This window comes from Crinia signifera, chromosome 6 (genome assembly GCF_055691185.1).
Source record: "Crinia signifera chromosome 6, ASM5569118v1, whole genome shotgun sequence".
Classification (NCBI taxonomy): Eukaryota; Metazoa; Chordata; class Amphibia; order Anura; family Myobatrachidae; genus Crinia; species Crinia signifera.
Genome location: NC_139222.1, coordinates 179,109,095 through 179,135,004, shown reverse-complemented (window position 1 = coordinate 179,135,004; position 25,910 = coordinate 179,109,095). Strand labels below are relative to the sequence as shown.

General features: G+C 41.2%; 1 protein-coding gene across 4 annotated transcripts in view; it reads right to left on the bottom strand.

The window, feature by feature from the left end:
* Positions 1-11,484: 11,484 nt before the first annotated feature.
* SPAG9 (sperm associated antigen 9) overlaps positions 11,485-25,910 on the bottom strand; it is a 113,169-nt gene continuing 98,743 nt past the window's right edge. For 2 of the 4 annotated variants that reach the window (XM_083148289.1, XM_083148291.1), the window contains 6 exons: positions 25,625-25,796; positions 24,704-24,817; positions 21,342-21,380; positions 19,477-19,653; positions 19,241-19,384; positions 11,485-17,833 (listed from right to left, as the gene is read on the bottom strand). In XM_083148289.1, the coding sequence (XP_083004415.1) occupies positions 17,715-17,833; positions 19,241-19,384; positions 19,477-19,653; positions 21,342-21,380; positions 24,704-24,817; positions 25,625-25,796 (765 nt within the window). In that variant the 3' untranslated portion in view covers positions 11,485-17,714. The remainder of the gene's footprint in view (positions 17,834-19,240; positions 19,385-19,476; positions 19,654-21,341; positions 21,381-24,703; positions 24,818-25,624; positions 25,797-25,910) is intronic. The other 2 variants (XM_083148290.1, XM_083148292.1) reach the window with 1 other exon arrangement.

Here is a 25,910-nt window from a genome sequence, read left to right as displayed (position 1 = left end):
GATTAACAACACCGGCAACTTCTCTCTGTACAAAAATTTTTAATTTTAAAATACAACCATAAAAAAAAAAAAATCAACAAACTTAAATGCGGGCCTCCAGTAGGCCAAAAAGTATCTGCAAATATAGGAGGGTCAGGAAGATCTCCCGAATAATGGCTGCCACCTCCTCCTGGTGCTGTTCAGTGTCTGTAGTGAAGGGATAAAAAAATATATATATATATAATATACACAAATGTTTGTTGTATTTGTACATAATAAGAAGTTGTGAGTTATGTGTGAAGGCCACATACATTTTTTAACTACATTGAAGATGGGTCTGATGTAAACACAGTACTAAAAACTACACACATACTGTACATAGTAAATAACATTAATTAAATTACTCCTTCTTGGATGAATGTTTTCTGTATCCCAATTGGTAGTTTTGTTTTGGGGGACTCACCTCTAACCTCACAATTAGGCTGTGCTATTTAAGGGTTATGACATTGTTGCGGCTTAAGCACTCCTTAATATTTTAAATTTAGGACATTGCTGTACAAATTATAGGCCTAAAGCTATGTTTGTAAAGCATGCATCCGCATGGCCTCACACACTATGAACAAAACAATCTATAAATTAATGTTGCACATCATGCTGGGAAGTGGAGTTACCCAACACCTGGACCCACATAACTACAACACCACTAATGTCGGATATCTCATTGGATGTACTGTTATGTCAATTATTCAAGGGGTGAGCCATGGCCACACTCCAAAAAACCACCAAGGGGACCCTTGTTCCTGGAGAAGGACAGGCCACACCTCATGGTCGCCCTGCAGTGATATGTTGCAACTAATGTTGATGTTGGATACACATATGTGGTTGTTGTGATTGTTTATGTGTAGAAATGTGTAGGTAAACATTAGACACATTATTTACTTACGGCTAGTTGAGCCATCCTGCTCGCCGCTGGTTGGGTGTGCGGTGGTTGGGGGGGTCAGGAGCAAGGGGGATGGGATAGGACTTGGGATACTGGTAGTGGGTTGGAGTGGGGATTGGAGAGGTTTGGGGGTGGGTGGTGGAGAGGTGTAGGGGGGTTGGAAATGGGGTGGGGAGGGGGTGGGGGAGGGGGTTGGGGAGGGGGTAGGGGTGTGGGTGGGGGAGGGGGTGGGGGTAGGGGTGTGGGTTGGGGAGGGGGTGGGGGTTGGGGTGGGGGTTGGGGAGGGGGTGGGGGAGTGGCTGGTGGAAGGGGATGTGGAAATTTGGTGCTCCCCAGCTGGACCCATTGTCTCCTCCTCTTCCTCCTCTTCCTCCTCCTCTTCCTCCTCCTCCTCTGGCTGCTCCTGGGCTGCCTGCTCCTGGGCTGCCTGCTCCCGGGCTTCTATGCGTGCCATTGCCCGTGCAGAAATGTTCATGTTGATGGCATAGAAATCGAAGGTTGGGTTTCATAAAAATGGGGGAAAGAAAAATTCACATTAGTCATGCTCATAACCTTACAAATTATCATTGCTGTTATATTTCAGACATTTATCATGCAAACTAATTGATATGCTACACCCAAAAACTGAGCAACTACTTAAACCCCCCCTATACACCCCCTATACACCCATATACACCCCCTATACACCCATATACACCCATATACTCAGGAACATATTTATAAAAAGTACAGAAATCATTTGAAAAAAAACGCAGACATACTAGTTAATAAAAACTTACATCGGGCAATATGGCGGCGAATGGAACTCAGCATGACTGGCTGGCGCCGGCGCAGGTCAGACCAGCGCCGCTCGACTTGGGCCAGGCTTCTCTGTACGCCGGTCCGGGTGTATATTAGGTGGCGGGCAGCATTATACGCCCGCCGCTTGTCCATGTTGGACACATATGGGCCCCTGGGCCCCAGCCGACGGTCCATGACCTCAACCAAGGTCACCAGCTCCTGGGTCGAAAACGCGCTAGCCCTGGTTGAAGTCATAGTGGCAATGGCGCAGTTATTAATTGCAGGTACATATATCACTTTTGGTGCTTGCTGATTGGTGTAAAAAATTGTTTGTTTAGTATTAACTTTATTAATCCTTCTTACATTAACAAACTGGATGCGAATAGAAACTTACGCGGACCGTTCCGATATACACACACCATAACCAACAGCATGCATTCAATGTATAGAGAGGAACTGTATATACAGTGTGCGGAAAAGAATACACGCAACCGTCTACTAATAAATACGCTGCTAAAAGGGGCACAATACACCGATTTCCATGGAGAGACGTACTGTATATACAGTGCGCGGAAAAGAATACACGCAACCGTCTACTAATAAATAAGCTGCTAAAAAAGGCACAATGCAACATGTTGGTGTATGACAATTTCATACTCATTACATATGTAAGGAAAGCATTATAACGTGATGTTTTGAAATGTGACTCACAAAGCATACACGAACTCCAACAGATACCAGCTGACAACACTCATCATTGGAATGACAGGTGCACACATTTCACAATGTAGCACACAATGCTCCACAACCTGTGTATGTGCATATACAGGTGATTGATCAGGTGCGTTGAGACCTGCGTTATTTAAGCGGCAATTATCGGCGGGAAATATCGGCGTAAATTAGCAACTACATTGCGGGGAAAAATATACGCCCCCTTGTTCATGGCGGGAGATTAACATATAAATATTCAGTCAGATGCAGGCCAGAATTGCTGCAAACATGTCTAGCTCAGACGATTCCGCAGCTGAGGACGCTCTACAGAGAGCTACAGCAGAATCCCTGCTTGAAGCTTTGCAGAAGAGGGAACAGGAGCGGAGAAGGAGGGCCTAAGAGAGAAGTAGCCTGCAAGACCAAGCGGGCCCCTCACTAACAGGCCCTGTTCAACCTCCACCAGCTCCACAAGGGCCAAGCAACCAGCCAGAACAAGAGGTTGCATCTCTCCAAACAGGTGTGACCCAGCAGGTGCATGGTGAGAGAACTGGGGCCACCAGAAAACGAGCTGCAACATCTAGGGTGAGGACTGAGCAGGATACCACCACCAAAAAGAGAAACCCTGCATTTGTAGAGGCAGAATTGCGAATTTTAGTGCCCAGAGCACGCGAATGGATCGAATTGACAACCAGGAAGCCGGGTGCCAGTGCAAGGAGAAACCTTTGGGAGAAGATCACAGAGGAAGTGAACCAGGTGTCACCAGTGGTCAGAGATTGGCTAGCGGTGAAGAAAAGGCAAGTGTGTATGTCCCCCTGATAATGTCATATGTGTGTACATATGTTACATGTATGTTTTGAGAATAATAGAAAGGTGTGTTTGTAGATAGTGCTACACTTCAATGTCACATGTGAACACAACCATGTCTAATAACCCACATTTATATATGAAACATGCACCATTGGTGTGATGTGAGGTTATGGGCACAGTTCTGCTCATGTGAAGTATGTGATGGGACAAGAGAAAGTGTGTTTTTGAAAGAGTTGTTGTAACATGTTCCATATGATAGAGAGAGGGAGATGGGCGCTCTGCCTGGGTTGCCGGCTGCTAAGTCTGGTTTGTCCAAACCTGAGGTATCACACGTTCAAGTATCATCCAGCAGTCTCCTTCCCACTGGGAGTGCAGCCCGTGTTACTCCAGGAATTGGAAGCACCCGGTAAACGCACGCCAGCGGGACCCGGAAGTGCTTCTGTTCCTGTGGAAGCGACACGGTTTCTACACTGGTGATCTGCACGGCTGTGCAGACACCAGCAGGACACAGTCCGGCTACAGAGAAGCGGCGTGGGACGGACGTACTGAAGACTCCAGCGGGCACCAGGTAAGTGTTAGGTGCACCGCCAGGGATCCCACAGAGGACGCTCTTACCCCGAGCGACACCTGGCAACTTACACTGACCTACTGTGAAAGACTCTGTTTACATCCAGGACCAGCACAGCGTTATCGCTAGCAGCACTTATCCTTCAAGCTTCATTCCCCCCAGAACACACGGACTGCGTTCACCTCAGGAGGTGAAGCAGGGTGTGCTCTGTTTCCTTATCCCTACTATCCGGACTCAGGCTACCATAGCCACTACCTGCCCTCCTGCACCCCTGCAGAGAGCCCCACTTGCCTTGTTCACATCCCCCATCCCCCCCTCCACCCACACCCCATATGGTGTTTATACACCCATGTCTATCAGCTAATAAAATAATTTTATTTTATCACATCCACTGGTTACATCGTCATTGTTACAATATAAACCCAGCCTCATACACACAACATTACTCCTTTTTTCAGTTTAAAGCCAGAGCGCTAGTCACCCCCATATCTTTAATGTTCCATATGATGCTACTGAAACAAGAATGACCAAACTGTGCACATGTAGCTGGTGAGAAACTACACATCACAGTATGCCATCCCATAGTTAAATTACTCCATAATAACCACACTGTCAAGCTATGGTGGAATGTGTAGTTTCACAACAGGTGGAGGTGTATAATTTGGCCATGGATGATGTCATTTCTGCATAGTGATCTATGTATGTGCATTTAGTTGCTTAATGAATGAGATGAGACACTGAAATGCCTCCTAATGGAGACATTAATGTGTGTGTGGGACACATATGGCTAAAAAACATAAGATCACCCACACTAGGAAATGTAACGTAGTCATGATGTTCACTAGCACAGTGGTGCACATATCTCATGGTGATATTTGTATGTTTAAACTTGTAGGTGGACAGACTTCAAAACGACACTGAAGAGGAAGATGACTGACCGGTACAACCACAGCATGTCCACCGGGAGGGGGCCTATGCCAGACACCTTGGAATATACCCCCCTGGAGCAGGATGCCTTGGATGTCATTGATGTGGCCGAGGTCAGGGGGATATCCAATGTGGGTAGTGAGCTCCCGGTGGAGATCTTTGCTGCTGCTTTTGATGGTAAGTCACAGTAATGCATTGTATTTGGAAAGATATTTTTTAGTGCGTATGTGATGGTGACATTGTTTTCAATTATTATCCTAGAAGAAGCAGAAACCCAGGATGAACCGGCAGCATCTTCCTCTGCAGAGCCACAGGTGGAGCAAGTGGTCCAGCCTCCACCAAGAAGACACCCCCAGACACAGGACACATGGGATGCCAGCTTGATGGTGACGCTGGAGAGGATCGAGAAGCAAGGGGAGGATGCTGCGGCCCGTCAGCAGCAGGTTGTGGCCATTCTGGCGGATTGGCAGGCCACAACCAGGCAGCAGTGTGAGGCCTTCAACCGCATGAATGACACTCTGGCGGCTGGCATGCAAAGCATTGGCCAACACCTCAGCCGCCAGAATAAAATTCTTGCGGAGCTGCTGACCACCGCCAGGTCCCTAAGGGACAATCCCCCATCTGCTGGCCCACCCCAAGCTGCTCCCCAACCTTCCACCTCTGCTGACCCTCCTGTGTCCACTAGGGGAAGACGCCGCAAGCCATCTGAGCCAAAGGCCCCTGTCCCCAAGGCCCCATCTAAAAAGGGGAAAAAAAGGGCCCAAATAATGAGACCTGGTTCACTTCCTCTGTGGTTGGACCCCAAATGTTTAAATTGCACTGGACATCCACTTCCTGAGTTGGCCATCGATCCATTTTCATGCCATGGGCATTAAAGTTCTTATTTTGACCTCTACAAATGCAGGATATTTTTTTTTGGTGGTGTGTATCTTGCTTAGTATTCACCCTGGTTGTTGCAGTACGTATTCTGGTGTCCCCATTTCTTTCACCATTGCATTTGCAGGGTAACACATGTTTGGAGATATGCAACCTCTTGTTCTGGCTCTTTTTTTATTTTTGTGTCTATTTTATTTGTTTATTTGATTTATGACATTAAAGTGTCAAATAAGCTGTGATGCTGAACAGCAAATACATTTATTTTACCAATTAAAACAAAATTGTTGTATGTGTAATTTCTTGTGTGAAACAAATACTACATTTATGTGTACTTACTGACCAGGGTATTTTTGAACTGTGGTAGAAGTTTCCCATGTGTAACCCTCTCCATGGCCATTCCCATGTTCCTATCCAACTTTTCCCTGCTAATTAGTTTGTGTCAGCACATGTGCAGAGCATCTTAATAGGTGAGAAAGCAGTTTGTGTGCAGGTGAGGTAGCTCCTACAGTAGTAGGTAAAAGCAGGTCCAGAACAATGCTTTCCTCATGGAGTGGGTGAGGCAGACAAACAAGGGTCAAAAGGTACATTTGTGTAGGAATGCATATGTGTCCTCCCTAAAAAAAGATGTGTGAATCGGCCAAACATGAGAAAATTGCTTGTGAACAAACATGTATAACTTTTTAAATATATATGATTTTACAGTGTCATAAGCAGATGTAGGAATCCTTTGTTAGAGAGATGTGAGTGCAATAATGTGATTGGTGGCATCTTGCATCCAGAGTGTAGTAAAATCCAATTCATAGCAGATCAGATAGTGGTACAGTTCTATATTTTGGGTACTATACAAAGATTGTGTGCAAAATAGTGGGCATGGGCTTAAAACATTGCTGAAACATACTTTGTAGGTGTTAGATGTGGTTTATGTTATTGTATCATAAATACAAAACCTATGTTTGTATTAGAGTGAACACGTTGACACATGTCGACTTGTGTAGATTGAGTGTGCTACTGTGTAAAGTCTATGAAAGCACGTAGTGAATGTGTATAACTGTTTAACAAATACCTACCTTAGCATATATAAACAGGTCTTAAAAAGATTCTTACCTTAAATTAAACAAACCTTTAAATGTAGAGAAGTATAGAAAGATAAGCTTCCAATGTGTTTGAGTGCTGTGTGTGGCTTGCAGGTAGTGAAATCATGGTTTGGACTTAATAGACTGCAGCATTGCTTATTACATTCAGGTGTATGTGTTTGAGTAGTAATCAGCGTAAATTAGCAAACCCAGGCGCACGCTGGCATGCGGTATCTGTAGGGGTGGTCTGAGCTGGCGGTTGGCGGGCGCCTGTTTTGTGTCCGAAATGAACAGTGCTTTAGGCGATCGTGCAGTAGTAGCACCGTTCATTTTTGGTGCACACCCCCGTGTACGCCCATTTTCCCTCATTATTTCGGCCGCTCCCCTCATCACGCCCCTATGCCGCCCCCAATGCCCGTACTCTCGCATACAGGTTTTTTCGCACGTAGAGACCCGTCCGTAAACGTTGTGGAGTGTTCGCGCCTGCGCATTGGAGATGGTACGCATGCGCAGATCATTAAAAAACCCGGAACGTACGCGTACGGCCCGGCCGCACCAACCAGAATAAGGCCCAACATCAGGTAAGTATAACCAACGTTTTAAAGTGATTTTACTATGTCATCATGGCATAAATACAAACAAAAATAACTAACCTTATATCCTTTCACCAACATATTGTGGTAAATAAAAGGACCACCCACAGAGACACCTCTACATGACATCATTCATGGATGGCTGCTGTCAATTTGCCACCAAACATTATAATAAAAACATCTAAATAGCATGTACAAAAAATACACATGAACAACAATATAACATATCTTTACAGAAAAAAAATACATCAAGTAAACAAAGCCATCATCAATATATAAAAGAAATCAGTGTATCATTTAATCCACGTGGGGTCCGAGTACCTAATCTGTAAATCTGCGTCACCTACTTTAAAAAAAGTGCCCTTGCACTGGGTTCAGCCTCAAAGCACTCACCTCTGTGTGCCCCTGATCTTTAGCAGTGGGGGTGGAGGGTGGTACCTGCCGGGAGTCAGACTGACTCCATAAAGGCCCATGGGAGGAGGAGCTGCTGCGGCTGCCCAGCCGCAGTAGCCCTCCTCCTCAGCCAGCGGCCATTTTTGTTAGGGGCAGAGAGACAGCCCCGGCCCACATGCAGCAGCACTGCAGCCAAGTATTTAGAACCTGCTCCAGAGCTACCACTGGCGGGCGGCTCAGCTCAAAAGTGCACGCCGGCAGTGTCCCACCGATCACCAATGTTAGAGTAGCCACCCCCTAGGCATAGGACGATGCCCTAGGCCAGTGATGGGGGAACTCGGTCCTCAATACCCCACACAGTGCATGTTTTGCAGGTCTCCTCACAGAATCACAAGTGAAATAATTAACTCCACCTGCGGACCTTATAATATGTGTCTGTGAGTAATTAGTACACCTGTGCACCTGCTGGGTTACCAGCAAAACATGCACTGTCTGGGGTAATGAGGACCGAGTTCCCTGACCACTGCCCTAGGCAATTGCCTAGTGTGTCTATGCCTAGGTCCGGCTCTGACACTAGTGTGAGGTTTAAGTGTTTCTCTGTTTTGCATTAGCAAGCAGCAGCTATGGGTTGAGAATGACCTTGTTATCAGGACAATATGAGCAGAGAATGTAAAGCACCACAATTCTGTTGTGGTGCGACATGATCTCATAAATCCTGTCAAAGGCCTTCTCTGAATCTGTAGAAAACAAGATTAACGAGAAAGAGCTACCAGAGGCCACATGTACTGTTCCCATTAGACCAGGACATTTGTATACTATTTTATCAAAATAACGTTTCCCGATTTTCAGCCTTTGCTTGGTAACCTACAAATGTTTTTTTTTTTTTTTTGCTAGGTGCCTTTTTTTTTTTTCTTCCCCTCACTGTATGCTATTCCTGTAACGTGTATGTCCACTATTTGCACATTCTGGCAGCAGCAACCTACGCAGCACACCCTAGATTAGTGATGGCTAACCTTGAAACTCCAGTTGTTGTTGAACTACACATCCCAGCATGCCCTGCTACAGTTTTACTATCCGACCATGCTAAAACTGTTGCAGGGCATGCTGGGAAGTGTAGTTCAACAACAGCTGGAGTGTCAAGGTTAGCCATCACTGCCCTAGATGGTTCCTCGGTAGGAAGCATGCGTTTCATATGGATCTTTCTGTACAGGGTGTATAATACAACTACATGTGTCTGTATTCCCATATTACTTGTTTGACTCACCTCCCACAGAGTTTCCTTCATAGTGTGCCCAACATGGCTACCTCACCTAGTACGCTCGCGGATGGGATGAAAAAATACATGAACTGGATAGTTATGTTGGAGTGTTGGAATAAAAAGCGGCCTCAACTAATTATATACTGGCTTATTATCCACAATAGAAAGGTGGTCAGTCCTTTTAAGAACCAGAGAGGAGACCTTCATCCAAAGAGTCTACCCAGTTAACTATATCTTTTGCCACACAGCCTGAAGCTAAAGCTGGGCGAACAGCCACCTCCTCAACGACAAAATCCAACTTCAGAAACTTTCGAGTTCTTACAAGACGGGATAGTCATCTCCCTTTCATAGAAAGGGAACTTGAGAAAACAGACCACTAAGAAAGAACCTATGGTCAGTTTAACAATGTTCAAACATAGAATACCGTAAAATAAAGGAGTTAGAATTTAGTACACCCCAAAAAAATTTAAACAAACAGAAGTTCCTAATTTCAGTCAAGTAGAAAAGGAATTTAGGTCAAAACTTACTTATAGAAGAGACAAAAATGATCTATAATCTTGAGACCCTTTTACCGCTATAGAACTAAACATAGATATGGAAATCACCCCTTTCTTATAAACATATTAGAGTTGGTATTATTATAATGGCTTTACAATTATGTTACACAAGTGTAACATACATACACACACACACACACACACACTATCAAACCACCTCGACTTTTCATTGGAGCAATTTTGAATGTACAGCAATAGGCTTTTTTATTTTAAACCGAGACCTCATATTGCACACCCTTATGTATTGAGAGGCAGTAACTTGTTGGGGATTATAGTTGCAAACAGAAAGAGATAAAAAGATGCAGGTGTACTATGCAATAAATTAAGCAATAGTGTTTTTGCATAGGTACACCTGCCAGGGTTATGGGCTTACCCAAAAAAGGTTACCTGGATGTGGTGGGTAAGTCCCAATCTATCATTCTAAAAATTCCTATACACCAGGGATAGCCAACTCCAGTCCTCGAGAGCTACCAACAGTTAACATTTTCCAGGTCTCCTCACAGAATCATAGGTGAAGTAATTAGCTCCACCTGTGGATCATTTAGAATGTGTCAGTCAGTAATGAATGCACCTGTACCCCAGCCAGGTGATCTACAAATGTGATCGGTTGGTAGCTCTCGAGGACTGGAGTTGGCTACCACTGCTATACACTGTATGACTTCTCTGGAGGGAAGTTATGCAATCCTCCTTGTACTGCCCATCAGCAGGATCGCATAGGATACATCGTATGCCGTTCTTTTGCATATTATCCCAGCAAGAGCTGCGAGACCTGATAAATAGTACAGTCCCTGCGGTCTCCGATCCGATGTTCAGGGGACCATGTATCAGAAGTGAAACAAATAGCTTGACAGTTTTCATCCGATTTCTCGGCCTGATCTGCCGGAAAATGAAAATGCCCAAATCACAGTAGTGTATGGCCAGCTTAAGGTTCAAGTCTAGGGCATAGGACACCTTCAAAATCTAGGTACATTTTTTACATAAATGAATTGGAACAGAAACAAAAGGGGACAATTTAAATTTTTTATCAATAAACAGGACTTACATTTTGCTGGAGAAAACGGATAACAGGTATGTAATCCAGTCTCTACATAGAATGAAATAAAGTTCATACCTGTAGTTGTGACACATCTTAATATGGTTTATGAAGCATAAGCCAAGAAAATGCTCGACAACTTTTTTTTTTTTCTATGATATCACTAAAATAGTCACTGCTTGGCTCCCTTTTGTCAGAGACTAATGCTTCACACACCTAAACCTTCTTCAACAAATGGTCTATAAAAACTGAAAACCACATTAAAAACCATCCAGTTGTTCTGAAGATCAACGCAATCTTTGATCCCACAGGGAACTCCTAAGACGGGGCATGGTGTTTGAGAGGCTACACCTCAAAAGTTATTGGACATACTGAGCTGAAATTTGGCAGAGACATGTAGAACTGTTGCCCAGTGCTGCATGCCAATTTTCATGGCATATTATATGCAGTATAGAACCCCGGGTCACAACACGACATTGCTGGGCTTATAAAAAGATTAATTTATTGTATCTCCATTACCCCGTCCTCAGGAGTAAAAAACTTGTCTGTTCTTCCCTATTATGCTATTTTGACAAGGGCACGTAGGCTATTGGAACCTATTTTGGTAAGTACCAATCCAATTATGCCATATTTTTTTTAAATCGGTCTGTAACTCTGGTGGCATCTTGAATGAAACGTCGATTTAATTGCTGTACTGATGTCGCGAGTAATACACTAACAAATTGCGAAAGACCCTGGCAAGTGCAGCTTTATTTTGAATTGCTGCGGACCATTTCTCCAGTGGGTGATACTGGGGGTCACACCCCAGTATGCTGTGCTCAGAAGATAATGTGCAAGTGACTATTATATATTTTGTCATTCCACTGTATAAATAGTCTATGTTTTTATTTGTTTTTTCTAGCATCAGTTTCCTTCTAGCATCATTGTATATTACATTATTGTAAAAAAGATGAAGTCTTATAAATAAACACAAAAACACTGATTGCAAATTGTTTCATATACATATTTATATATATATATTTACACACATGTATATCATGTACAAAGCTACATTCTAAACCCCAAATGGGGTGATGATGGAATTAAATAATTAAGCCCTAAGTACCAAAATGATCTTTCTTGCTTACAGAAGTTTTCTTACAACTTATCAGGTAGCATGTTCCATGGTGCACTACCTATGGTCAGTTTAACAATGTTCAAGCATAGAATACCGTAAAATAAATGAGATAGAATTTAGCAGATAAAAGGTGTTAAATGGTTTATAAAACAAGAACACATTTAAAATTGTAATGTAAAAATTATTAAATACACTGACAACAAGTTAGCAAAACTGTGCACAAAAATATACTTTTGCAAGGCAACTATTTCCATCTGATAGCTTAGTCCTACATTTGAAAGTTAGACTTTTTATGATAAAAAAAAAAAAAAACCCTCACTAATATATGAAATCCTTTGGTACATTTGGAGTTACAGTAGAATAAATATTGATTTGTGCATTAAAATCATGCAAAACATTTACAATAAGTGTGGGTTGAGAATATGATCGAATTGAAGTTACAGCTTAACCCAGTTTGTTCATTAGTTCATGGTATTTAATATAAAAAAACTATTATTAAGTACAATACATTGTGAGCACATATGGTTGTGGAATGTTGTGTATATAACACATACACACACGGGTTAAGGTTAGTTTTTTAGTCTTATATAAAAGGATATTTTAATATACATATATATAAAATACAATTTAGCAATGCATGACTCAAGTTAAGAATGTGAATTCTGAAAAGGACAGGAATTAAAAAAAATTATACCATTAAAAATAAACAGAAGGAACATGAACAAACAACTTTTTTCCTTAAACTTAGTGACTTATTTTATTATGTTTTATACTCTTATAAGCTTACCACAATTTTATGAGTCTATTGAATCAAATGTAAAAGCACATATGATACAGACTTGGCAAATTCAAATAATCTGAATTTGCAGTAATGCTTGAACAGAATGAATCCATTTTACTGAAAACTTATAGTTAAAAATAGGGTGTGTTGCAGTTCATTTTTAATGATTAGAGTTTTAATGATTAGAGTGGGTCCATAAGAAACCATTCATCCCACTTCTAAAATACTGTACACTAGTTTTAGGAATTGGCAAATGAAAATTGTATTAACGATGGATAGTTATAGTCATAACTGCATTTCTAAATGAAAATATTCTTGTTTTTAGCTTTGGCATATCAAATATTCCAACATATAACGTGCTAGACATACCTGCCATTGAATCATTAAAGTACATTAAAATAATAATAATAATAGTACTTCTCTCTGAAAATAATTCTGTCAGTGTTTTGCTATTTAATAACAGAACAGTAGAAAATATTGAATGCTAGGAAGAATACTCATCTAAAGTATGTAAAAACAATTTAAGGCTAAAGGAGCAACCGCTAATATGTGTTTATAAACCAGAATGGTATGATCTACAAGCTGCTCGCTTGACTACAGTGAGCAATTAACGTAACTCTAAATATTCTGAGTGCACCTCAAATACTTCTCTCATATCAAAGTGGATAGGCAAAAATAAAGTAGAAAAAGACAAAACAAACAATAAAAGAAAGGAAAAAAAATATGTAAACCTTATGGTTTTATATAACTATTTTACTTGCTTTATTCAAGTTGTGGGAGATGCATATTTTTGTTCAATGCTATTAAGATGTGGATATGTGGTTCAGTTCTTTTTTGCAACAATACAGACATTGTCATCATGCACTTTGAGCCTGGTTAAAATAAAAGTTCAATAGATTTAAATACAAGTCTTTATTCACACAAGTAAGTAGAATCATATGTACACAGAAGGTTTGACTTAAGGTTTGTGACCAGTCATGGTAGGGGAAGAGTCATAAGGATTCAAGCCTGCTGTATGTCTAAGATGGCCAGTAAAAGTTTTCGGTTAAATTAAAATCACTTCGAAATACCTTGAGGTTAGCCTTGCATTTTGTAGCATTTATATTAGCAGAAATAGATCCTAAGGTGCATTTTCATTAGCAAACTCCCTTCCAGGGTGTAATCGACAGTATACAAGTGTCTTATAATGATTTCCTTTAATAACCGCTGTCCGGCCATTTCCCAGTGGCATCAGTTTTCAACACAAAAACACATTTTCAGTACTCACCATTAACCAAGTGGACTGGACAAATTCTATGTACTTCTATCTTGAACACTTGTTAGCATTCACAGACAAGTAGGAAAGTTGTCTAAATACAGAGATTTGCCTTATCAAAGCTCAACATCTAGGACCGAAGATTGATCATTAAGTATAACCAGAAACCTGGACGAAGTTAGCACCACCTGAATCCTAGAAGTTCCATTATCTACCGTATATACTCGAGTATAAGTCGACCAGAATATAAGCCGAGGCACCTAATTTTACAACAAAAAAACTGGGAAAACTTATTGACTCAAGTGGGACCCTCACTCGAGTATAAGCCGAGTCAGGCTTTTTCAGCATAAAAAATGTTCTGAAAAAGTAGGCTTATACTCGGAGTATATATGGTAACTCAAATATAGCCCACAGCAGACTTTGGATCAGATTCTGAACCACAATATACTGATTTTTGGGAAACTGTGCACACACAGGACCCATTCTGTACAGGTGCGATCGCATCCATTTCAGAAATGCAAATGCCTCTGCGAGGGACAGGACGGAGGCAGCTGGCTTTGCAATGCTCCCTGCGACTACAAGCCTGTGTACACTTACTCAGGATTGCAGTTGCAGATGAACAATGTGACACTCCTGGACTGTGGTCGCATCGCTGTTTTAGCAAATACAAATTTAGGGAGGATGTGAGATGCACTTTCTCTTGCATTTGGATTGCTAAAGATCGCATATGCTAAAAAAAAAAAAAAAATCTTCATACCAATCAAAATATTTTCAATCTTCGTAAACTTCAGTAACTTATTTAGTTGAGAGAGAGATAAGTTTAATCTCATGTTTTGCAATGAAAATTGATGCTGACCTGATAACTCCCAGTGAGAATAACCCGAACCATTTCAATACTTACTGCACATAAAAATAAAAACTACTCTTCGGGTTTGCACACAGTAAATACATAAATGGTTGCCATATTTGTTTTCCCATACCCTGTCATTTAAAGGATGAACACCAAGTGGATGATACCAGAACTTGTACGGCAAGAAACAGCAAGGTCCGGATGCACACTTGTACACACTTGTACTTGCTAAAATGCTCATAAAAATGTCACACAAACTTTAACATAGAATTTATAGCATGTGCACAATTTAATGTCAGATAATTGCCAGGTAAAAAGTCAGTTTGTAAATGTGTCTTTAAGAATGTTTACTCCGTACATTATTTGATTATTCCTAATGAACACGTTGAAATGTAAAACTTTTTTTTCTTAAATACTAGCAGAATATATAAAATATCAGGAAGAAAAATAAATATTTATCATATAATGAAGCTGTAACACATTTACACTATTTGGATTTGCATAGCAAGATTAGAGGCAATTCACTTTTTTCTAATATTGGGAGACTATTTGTATTTGAAGCAACAGGGTTAGATTGCAAGGCTTTAAAATACTTAAATACAGTGTGTGTGTGTGTGTGTGTGTGTGTGTGTGTGTGTGTGTGTGTGTGTGTGTGTATGTATGTGTATGTATGTGTATATATATACACACATTACTCCAGAACAGAAGCAATATAATAAGGAAGGCAGATTTTACTATTTATATAAGATCCAAGCAATATGTGTGACATTGGATTCAAATATTTTGAGCAGCAGGTGGTCACCTCTATCCTCAAAGAAGAAATTATAGTGTGGCTAGGGGGAAATAAATGTCTTCTTACGGTGTGTACACACAGTACAATCCAGCATACAATTTTGACTATATAGTCCAGTGATGGCTAACCTTGACACTCCATCAGTTTTAGCATGACCAAATGGCAAAACTGTAGCAGCATGCTGGGATGTGTAGTTCAACAATATCTGGAGTGTCAAAATTATAAGGTGACTGATATGTCAAAATCGCATGCAGAACGCACAGGTTTAACCTTGCGATCCTGGTGCGCACTCCCGCACAGCACAAATCGAAGCCAGATAGACAGGGCTGCATTGACTATATAGTACAGATCTGTGCTATATAGTCAAAATTGCTGGCGTGTCTTCTGGCTTGCCGTGCCATTCGATCGCATCGGGACAGAATAGCAAGCCTAATCGACCGTGTGTACACACAACAAGAAGCACTTGAAATTGCAGCATAAACCTGTGACTTACTAGTGTCGGTTCTAGTAATGGGTCATACTGTATATGAGAGACAGCCAAGGGAAGTCATGGCAGTAAAAGGAGAATATTTTTTGACCCGCATAGCAAGTTTTTTTATACCATTCTAAAAATGAAAATGGCATACGCAATGGCCAGTATACTTTAAGCAACGACATGTGAAATTAGGGATGGGAAAAGCTAGAAACTGTAGTGATGATTTGATGGTTAGCGATCGCATGAGTCTAGCTACGTTATCAAGCCAAAGTGTCCAGTTCCTCACACATTTGCCTATACTCATTTTAAGCAAGTGGAATCAGTTGGTCATTGGAGGGGATGCAGTTACAATCCCGGCGGTCGGGATCCCGGCGTTCAGAATCCCGACCGCCGAAATGCCGACACATTCTACCTCCGTGGGTGTCCACGACACCCCTGGAGGGAGAATAAATTAGTGTGCCGAGCGTAGCGAGGCACCGGGCCCGCTGCATGGCGATCCACGCCCCCCCCTTGTCGGAATTTCGGCTGTCGGGATTCCGGCGTCGGGATTCTGATCGCCGGGATTCAATACTGAATCCCATTGGAGTCTGTCCTTCTGTGATGATATAATATTAATAATAATAATAATTGTAAAAAAGTATTTAAATCATACTACTCTCCACAGGTTATGCTCCCCAAGTATGGGAAAGTTTACAAACTTTGTTCTGAGTACTAATATATACATTGCATGTGTGTTTGGTTACTTTTAAATCCTTAATACACAAAACCTCAAAAACAAACACTGCAGATGTACACACAGCAATAAGAAACAATTAAAAGCCGTTTTGAAACAAATGACTATGAAATGAACAATATCGCATTGATGTTTCCATTCATGGTTAACCTCCAACAAACAGGCCGTATTTAATCTCGGATTAAATTTTCGCCAGGCGAAACAAAATCAGTTTTCGCGTGGTTTTTGGGGAAAATTTGATTCGCCCTATACAATACGAGCGCCTGGGCAAAAATGGCCATGATTGGTTACTAACAGGCGAATATTTACCGTTTTTTTCACCTCGTGAAAAACTTGTCCAAGATTGAATACGCCCCTTAGTCTCAGCATTCCTGATGGAAGAAAATACATTAAAGTGTTCCCATCCCAACTGTGCAGTAAAGGCAGCCATCTTGTGAGTGAAACCTATATTATACACCAATAAATTTATGAGGCGTATCAGTGAGGCATGAGGAACAAAGTCTCAGTGATGTGACTAGTACATTTACTAAAATGCTCATGAATATTGACTCAGTAGACACAATCATTGCATGTTAGGGATGGGTACACTTTAAGCCATGTTTTGTAAACTAAGTTTGGTCCTTCCTTTTAATAAACTTCTTTTCATAAATCTTAAACAATTAATGGAAAAAACAAATCATATTTGAATGGAATTATAACTTTTTACATTTATCAGATATAGAGCCTCAAATTCTTACAAAAAAATTCATATAAAGCCAACAACTTTATCGCTAACTAGATCGTAATTCCCAGCACTTTACAAAAAAACACTGAGAAACTAACCAAACTGGAGCACATGCATGTGCCTCATTTCTTGCTTCTCCTTATTTATCACAATGTAACTTTCTGTACGCTTCATTATAGAGACAGTAAATAATGCATTAGTTGGCCTTTAAGAACATGATTAGCTCATTATAAGGAGTAGGAATTCATTTGCAGATAATGAACTCTACGTGTGTATATAAAGTACACCACAGTGCAAGATAAAACAAGCCACTCTACTGACAAAGCACACGCTCTGATGGCAGAACGATGCATTTCGAGTGTGAAGATAACATTTTATACATTCGCTGAAGTGTTAAAATACTGATAAAAGAATACAAAATTTGGGAGGGGGGAAAAAAAAAAAGGAGGAAAAAATATTTACACCATGCAAAACACTTGCAGAGTTCTCCTTCATTCGTTGCTGTTGCACATAACCTGCCACACTATGAGGTGACTTCTCTCAACTTTGGTCATGGATGGTTCAAATTGTAAAGACTCGTGTAAAAGTTCAGATTCTGCACCATCATCCCCTAAAAAAAAAAAAAAAACAGAAAGGAGCTTAGGCAATGATTTACCAGTGAGTGTACTTACTCCATCATGAAATACACATGAGTGGAAGCATCTATTTTGTGAGCTGAACCAATGTTCGTGCTCTGTGCCTCTTATCTCCTTGACATCTACATCACATACTTGCTCAGCATGGCAACAATCATATCTACACAACATTGTGTCCTGCTACAACGGCTTCAGTTACCTTGTAGCGGGTCTCCTGCAGCAGCTTCTCCATCTGGCAATAAGGTAATTTAATTTTTAAACCCTAACCCTCTTTTTCCGCAGCCTTACCCCAAACCTCTCCCTAGACCCTAACCTTAAGCCTCCCCTAGTGCCTAACCCTGACCGTCCATACATTCTGCAGATGACAGCATTTCAACAATATTGACATCATAACTGTCAATACTGTGGGGTCAACATGACTGTTGACATTATGCATATCGGCATAGTGTCTGCATACGCATTTTGAAACCTACTAAAAACATTTTCTTTTTTTTTCTTAGTTTCCTTTTTACTGCCATAGGTGTACAACTTGGTCTGCAAACCAAATGTGTCTCATTTGGTTTCCAGACAGCTTCCCTAGAAGTCTGACACATTGAGATACTGGCTGGCACTTTTAGTGAACCCATCATTTCTTTCTATATTGGTTCACTTTAAAGTTAGGCATTTGTAATAAATATTACCACTCTAACTCCAATTCATTGACCTGGAGACACTACCATTTTTATTTTGTAAGAAGCCCCCTTATGAAGTCTTGACAAAAAAGACGAAACGGCTCATTTTTTTCACTTCCATCCTATATGTATGAACTACGATCAAATAAAGCTTCTGGTCAAGCCTACTCGCACTTCATTGTTATGGACTACCAATAACCATACAGGCCATGGACTATCAATAACCACATAGGTTATTTCCTGGTAAAGAGATATTTGGTGCTCTTCCACTTCTATTGTATATGTTTGCTCTTGTATGGTTCCCCACCTTCAGGGAGTTCAAGTGGATCAGCTGCCTTTCTACATTAATTTTATTTTACTATTTTATATGCTACTGAGCGCAATTAAGGGTATTGTTTGACTAAAAAGGCACACCCTAGTTATTACAGGGCATCTGCTCGGTCCAGAAGCAGTGGGGGTGAGCCACTGGAATCAACAGTAGTTTTAGACTAGAACGGGGACCTACAGTATAGTGCCATGGAGTAACACGGCAAATCTAATAATCTAGTAACATATATGAGAGAATTGAATAAAAATACTTTTCATTTATTACAAATAATCAATGAGAGGGTATAAGAACAAGAAAATAACAAGGAAAACTATGTACAATAGTCATTAGAAAAAGGAAATGCAAATTGGAGTCTCTTTCCAGCCCCAAAAATCCACTCTTACCCATTCTAAAGTCTATGTATCCTTCTCCTCCACTCATCACCAGCATGGACTTCTGGGCCAGACTACTCGCTTCCTGCTGCGATGTGGCACCTTTATCATCTGATGAATCTGGTGTGCTGCCACTGGAAGGGCAAATTACCTGACCTGGGTAAACAACCAACCAGCATTATAAGTCGTTTTTCCATATTCAATAGTTTATGAATAATACATTTTTTAGTGACAAACACCACAAGTACCTGGTACTGCAACAAAGAATTTCACAGCATCACGGTGGCCATGAAAACACAACTGCGCGTGCGCCATAGAACAATATGGTATAAACGTTCCTGGAGTAACTTTGTCACTGTTCTCGTCGCCATAGACACGGATGACGCTTCCTGGACGACTCCCAGCACCAGGCAGTGCTTTATTTGCTTAAGATTAGAAAATAAAAAGAAATTATTTTAAACTTAATAGCTGCACATATACATAGTCAAAAGTACATATGACAATTGCCAACTAATAGGAAAGCTAGTGGGGAAAATACACTCAGCATTTAGTATTTTAAGACTTTGCTTCAAATATTAGCGCAGCATGCTTAGATTCTGAAGGAGGAAGATAATGGAATGTGTATTTTGCTCATCTAGCACTAATCAGGAACAAAGCAACATGTTCCATGTTCATTGAGATGTAAACTAGAAAACTTTGCCTGTCCCACATTGGTCCTTATACACTACCTTCTGTCTCCACCTAATGGCGCTCCACAGATATAAACTATATACAACAACATTTCTGAAAACCAGTCTCTTTGTATTTTCTATACTTAAGATGGATTAGTCACACAATAGAGGAATACATTGTGTGGCCTACACCAAGATATAGAACAGTGATCCACAAAAATGTCTGTCTTAACAAGGCATTGCCAATAGGCCCACTTACACTGTACACAATTATTCATGGTTTCTACATAGTATAGGCCATTATGTCAGGTTACAATAAAAGAAATGATATCCAACTAATCTTAAATGCCTGAGAGCTCCCGGCCTACAATAGATGTAATGGCGGGTTGGCACGTCTGAGGAATTGTGGTCTTGTGCCCACACACTAGAACAATTTTTTTGCCGATTGGCAGATTTCCGATAAATCGGCTGATATATCGTCCGATGTTTACTGAGGATTGGTCGAAAATCGTCCGAAATCAGTCCGATGCGCGTGGATCTTTTGCTAAATCTTCTGATCTTACGTGCTGTACGAAAGATCAGAAGATTTAACAAAAGATCCATAGGAACTCACAAGGGATCTTAAGGAAAATCTTTGGTAGAGATGTGCGCTTGCCTGAAATCTTTTCTCCAGGACAGACAAAAGATTTGAAGGCTAATTTATGCGCACATCTTAAGATCACAGATCTTTCTATTGTGTGGGCACCTAGAATAACCTCCACCACTCAATGTACTTACACTGTGATACACTGGCACCTAACCCATTTCACTAAACTGTAAAACTATATCTAAACACCCAATGACCATTCAAGAGCATACAATCCCAGATAAATATTTGCCCCTGTAATCATAGTATTTTTGTTGTTGTAACTAATATGCATGAGAATGCATCCTGTGAAATCATCAGAAGTAGGTGAGATCATTGAGGCATTTCATTTCACTAGCCGTTAGTGTCATAAGAATTTTGCTTTAGCCCAAAAACTTCTGCCACTTATCAAGTCATATGGAATAGGTCAATAATATGTGTTTAATATTCTACACCTATGGGAAGTGGTATTTAGTCTGCCATATGACATGCTAGATGTACAAGACACATCCATTAGAATGAGGAGGCCATGACACAAGGAGAAGTCCAAGAGGAGAGCAGTGTGCAGGGATGAGAAGTCCGAGAGCGGATGGCTTGATGTGGTGACCAGTGTAAAGAGAGCAACTAAGATTAGCTGCAAAATGTGAGCAGACACTAAACTGCTGAGCCGTTTAGTAATACAGGAGACTACTGCCAATTAGGGGACTTCCAGAAGAAGGCGACAATCAGGAACATACAAAGGGGTGACTACACAGCCAGAAAAAAGTGGCTACTAAAAAAGCCTGAGGGAAGATTTCTGCTTTGCATCGGCACTTACCCCTTAACCCAAGTAACCGGCCCTGGTGCAGTATAATCGCTATAGTGAGACAGTAAGGGAAGGGTAATGGACAGGGTATAAAAGTGAAGAACAAGTTCTTGAGAACCTGATAGGCAAAGATCAATCAACATTTACAGACTATGTTTGGGCACTAATATTAACCTCTACCTACCATATGGCAGGTGTTTAACATACTCTTGCATACATTAAAAGGAATCAGTGAGCTTTCTTTCTTAGTATATTTTAATACCTACATATGCGTCAGCCTTGGTGGAACAATTTCAGAGAAAAAAGCAGGAACAGTACCACCACCAACATCACCACCCTCCGCGAGGTACACCAAGTGAAGTACACATATTACGGAGATAAATGTATTTAATAAAAGTAATTATTAAAGTGTTAGCTATAGTCTTTCAGCTTTTCATGATATGGAATAACAGCTAAACCATAAGTCTTGAAGCAAAGGATATTTTTATTAGTTCAAAAACTTTAAATAAATACACCAGGCCAGTAATTATCATCTTAAAATAAAACAAATAAAATTGTGACTCTAAGGCTCATACACACTGGGCGACTGAGCTGAAAGTCGATCAAAACAGCAGGTTTGAGTGGCTTTCAGCTCAATGCCGCCCAGTGTGTATGGCCCGGCAACATCGCCGGGAAAGCCATTCATCTGCTGGGTATACCAGCAGATGAGCGGCTTTCAGGACGGCTTTGCATAGTGCTCCGCTATGCAACGCCGTCTCTCCCTCCCCCCCCCCCCCTCCGTCGGCGCCAGGCAGGGGGAAAGCCGCTCAGTGTGTATGCACTGAGCAGCTTTCCCCGCAGCGATGAACGCGATCATCGCTGTTCAAACACGCTGGGCATAGTCGCCCAGTGTGTATGGACCTTTACTTAACAAACGCAAAATCAAGTGGTTGCTTGTTCTTGTCAAGTGCATGCAGTACTTCATGCAAATGATAAAGATAAGCACATGAGCCATTCTAATCACCATAATACATACACACTACAAGATTTTCATTTCAAAAGACTTTTCCAAAATCTCTGATAGAGATATCTGTCACCAAAGTAGTGCATACACACTGAGCTATTTTACCAAAGAGCAAGAGATTTTCAGGAGGTGAAAGACTTTGCAGAAAATCGCTCATATAAAAGGCTATTTACATAATGGGAGGGGTTTGAATCCCAAGGGTGGGAGCAGCATTTCTGTTCTTGGGGCCTGAGTCAGAACTGATCGCTGGGCTGCGTATATTTGGAGCCCAGCGATCAGGTTAACACCACCCAGGCTGGGCAAAATCCCACCCATATGCATGGCTACAATTATGTGCAGCCGTGCACATAGGGAAAAATCCATTCACCTGCACCAGCAATGCATACGTTATCACCATTACATAATATACATTGGTGGGCAGTGGTGCCAGTAATATATACATTGCTGGCCTGCACCAGCAATGTAGATACAGATGGAGCCGCTCTCATCGCACCGTCTGCCAGAATGGGGAGTGCATACAGGAGACGCTCGCGCGCCGCATTATCGGCAATAAGAAGCTTGCGTGTCCTCATCCACCATCTCCCGCCAGCTACAGTGATATGGCAAACTGGCAGCAAGGGGGAGAGCGGCTCCATCTGTATTAATGCCTTATAAATATTGGTGATGGCAGTGGTGACCGTAATATATACATGACTGGCATGTGTTAGCCATATATATATTATTGCCTTTAGAAAAATCATTGGTGGGCAGTGTATTCTCCACACAGTGGAGTAGGGTGAGGGAGCAGAGCGTTACGCAGGGATGTATGGCCGGGGCAGCAGAGCTGTAGGCCGGGCAGCGACAGCTGAGGAACCAGCCATCATCGCTAGACATACTGGTAAAACCAGCAGACGGGAGACTTTGCTAGCAATGATCATCACTAGTCTGCCATTGGTGGGCTCAAAACAGCCAAAATGAGCGCTTTCAAGGTGAAAATCACCTAGTGTGTATGGGACCTATTTATCAATAATTGAAACTACAACGGTCATACATAGAAGTCACCATTAACCAATGAGTTTTATTATTGTGGTCCAAAGAACTACAGTGTATGTCATGGACAGCAGAAGACTACAGTTTCTGCACTTCCAAAAGAACATAGAAGCCATTTAAATTGTAAACTAGCAGTGCAAGATTGATCAGCCCCTGTTGCATTATTTTAATACAATGTGTGGTTATTAAGTAGTTAGGACACATGGCTGATTTCAATCCAATCCATACAGTCTTTCTCCCATTATGCAGAAGAGCCGTCAGTGAACAGAGCACCACTAAACCGTGATGAAGAGAACTGGTGTCCATACACCATCACAACAGAAGGTAGACATGTGCAACATGCGTGTATGTGCAACAATTTTTTCCCCATATAGATATAGACAACAGATACTTCACTTAAATCCCCCTCAGCGTTTCTCCTCTGGTAACTGGCACAAAAACGGACTGCTGTAAACTACACATGCACACTTTGTGGTATGGTTGATAAACACACTTCATTTCTCTGCAGCACTCAGAATTAACTGTTCTGTGGGGGCCGCAACATTTTTTTGAAAAAAAAAAAAGTTTCTTAGCTCGTCTCAAGCTCTATTATAATAATAATAATAATAATAATAATAAAAATAATAATAATAATAATAAAAAAAAGTGACTTGAGGGCAGTTTGTACATAGACGGGTTACAATAAATTTACAATATGCTTTGTAAAACCAGAAATCAGCAGGAATTAATCAAATTGGAAAATATGGAACTCTAAGGCAAATGTATTAAGTTTTAAACAAGATAAATGCGAGTGTTAATAGTCCAGCCAATCAGCTCCTGTCAGGATATAAGGCTGTGTTTGACAAATGTCAATGGGATGATTGGATGGACGTTTATCATTCTTTATCACCTTCACATTTATCTCTTTTTAAGGCTCAATACATCTGCCACACGGACTCAAAATATATAAGATGAATCAGTGAACGTTATTAGTGTAGGGACACGATTATCATGTGTATACAGCTCACATATGATTTACTGCATCCATTATTTTTGAAGCAGGTTACCACTTTAGACTACTACTTAAATTGTTATATTTGTCCTCATTGGCATCCTCATTCCACTTCATTTGTAAAATGGTACTGGTAGTGAGAGAGACTATAGAACATATCCCCACCTCTCTACTGCTGGAAAAACACACAGTATTACATAATAACCTTACATAAGGCCCTAATGGACTAAGGATTTGGAGCCGTAAAAACCAGTACAGAGGAGAGGCCAATATAAAATGACAATAAGCAGGCATGGTCTCTGAATAGCAGTCTCTTCACATGTACACTTTAATAATTCCCTGTGTACTTACTTTCTGTTAAGGGGATCGAGATAATGACCCCATTGCCAGTGCCTACCCACAGCCGGTTTGAAGACACCATCAATGCTGTTATTCTAACAAAGGAGAAGCCCAGCTTTCCGGTACCTAGAGACAAAAATATTTTTTACATTACAAAGAGGAAACTATGCCAAAGAAAACCGAATCATCATTTAATTCAAAGTAATAGGCCTCACCAAAGAGATAACCGCATTCTTTTAAAAACAAAAAACCTGCAATCTAGTTAAGTACAAATAACACATTAAAAAAAATGTAATTTGTGTACTTGCATTAATTATTTTATGGGAGTTCAAGGGCATACTTTGGATTATAGTTTTATGGAGACACAGAGGCGTCGAGAGGGGGAGGGGAGCGGGTAAGTATTATCTGGGTCGGCCCGGGACCCGCTCCCCCCCCTCCTTGCAGGGAGCCGGGCAGTGGGGAGAGAGATGACACTGCCCGCCCCCCTCCCCCCCTACTGATCAGTGCTGTGCTGTCCTCTCTCTGTATGCGAGAGGAAGACCCTGCCCACCACAACATACAGTCCGCCCCCCCCCCCCCCCCCACACCATGTCCAATGGCCACACCCCCTTTATTTAACCCATGCCCATGCCCCCAACAACAGGAGCACAATGTCCTGGTTTCAGTTTTGTGCCAGTAATTTAAAGAGCTTAAGCTCTCGAACATTACACTCTGAGGTAAATAAATGAAGCAGTGATAAGAGTGGAAAAAAGTACCAGAGGAGAAGTTGACCATAGCAAGCAACCAACCAGCTGCCACCTGTCTGGGGTTACTTTAAAGCTGATTGGTTGACATGGACAACTTCTCCATAATACAATATATATATTTTTTTATATTCGCCTGCACAATGACATATTTTAGAACTTAGAATTCAATTCTTACTTGAAAACTTACCTAACATCTTGCTAACATAAGGTTCAATGTCAACATCCTGCAAATGTTGGCAGGTGTGTGCATGGTAGAGCCGTAAAGTGGAGTCTAGCCGGATGGAGACCCAAACACCATCACCAACCCAAGCTAGCTGCCTTACTTGGCTTTCTTTCCTCGGGTGGGCGTCAAAAGATTTCTAGAGAAAGAAAATAAATATGTGAGTGAAACCCAGATTTTTTATATAATGGTTTTGTTTTTTTCCCCTCTATGAATATTTATTTACATAGCACACACATATTCCGCAATACTT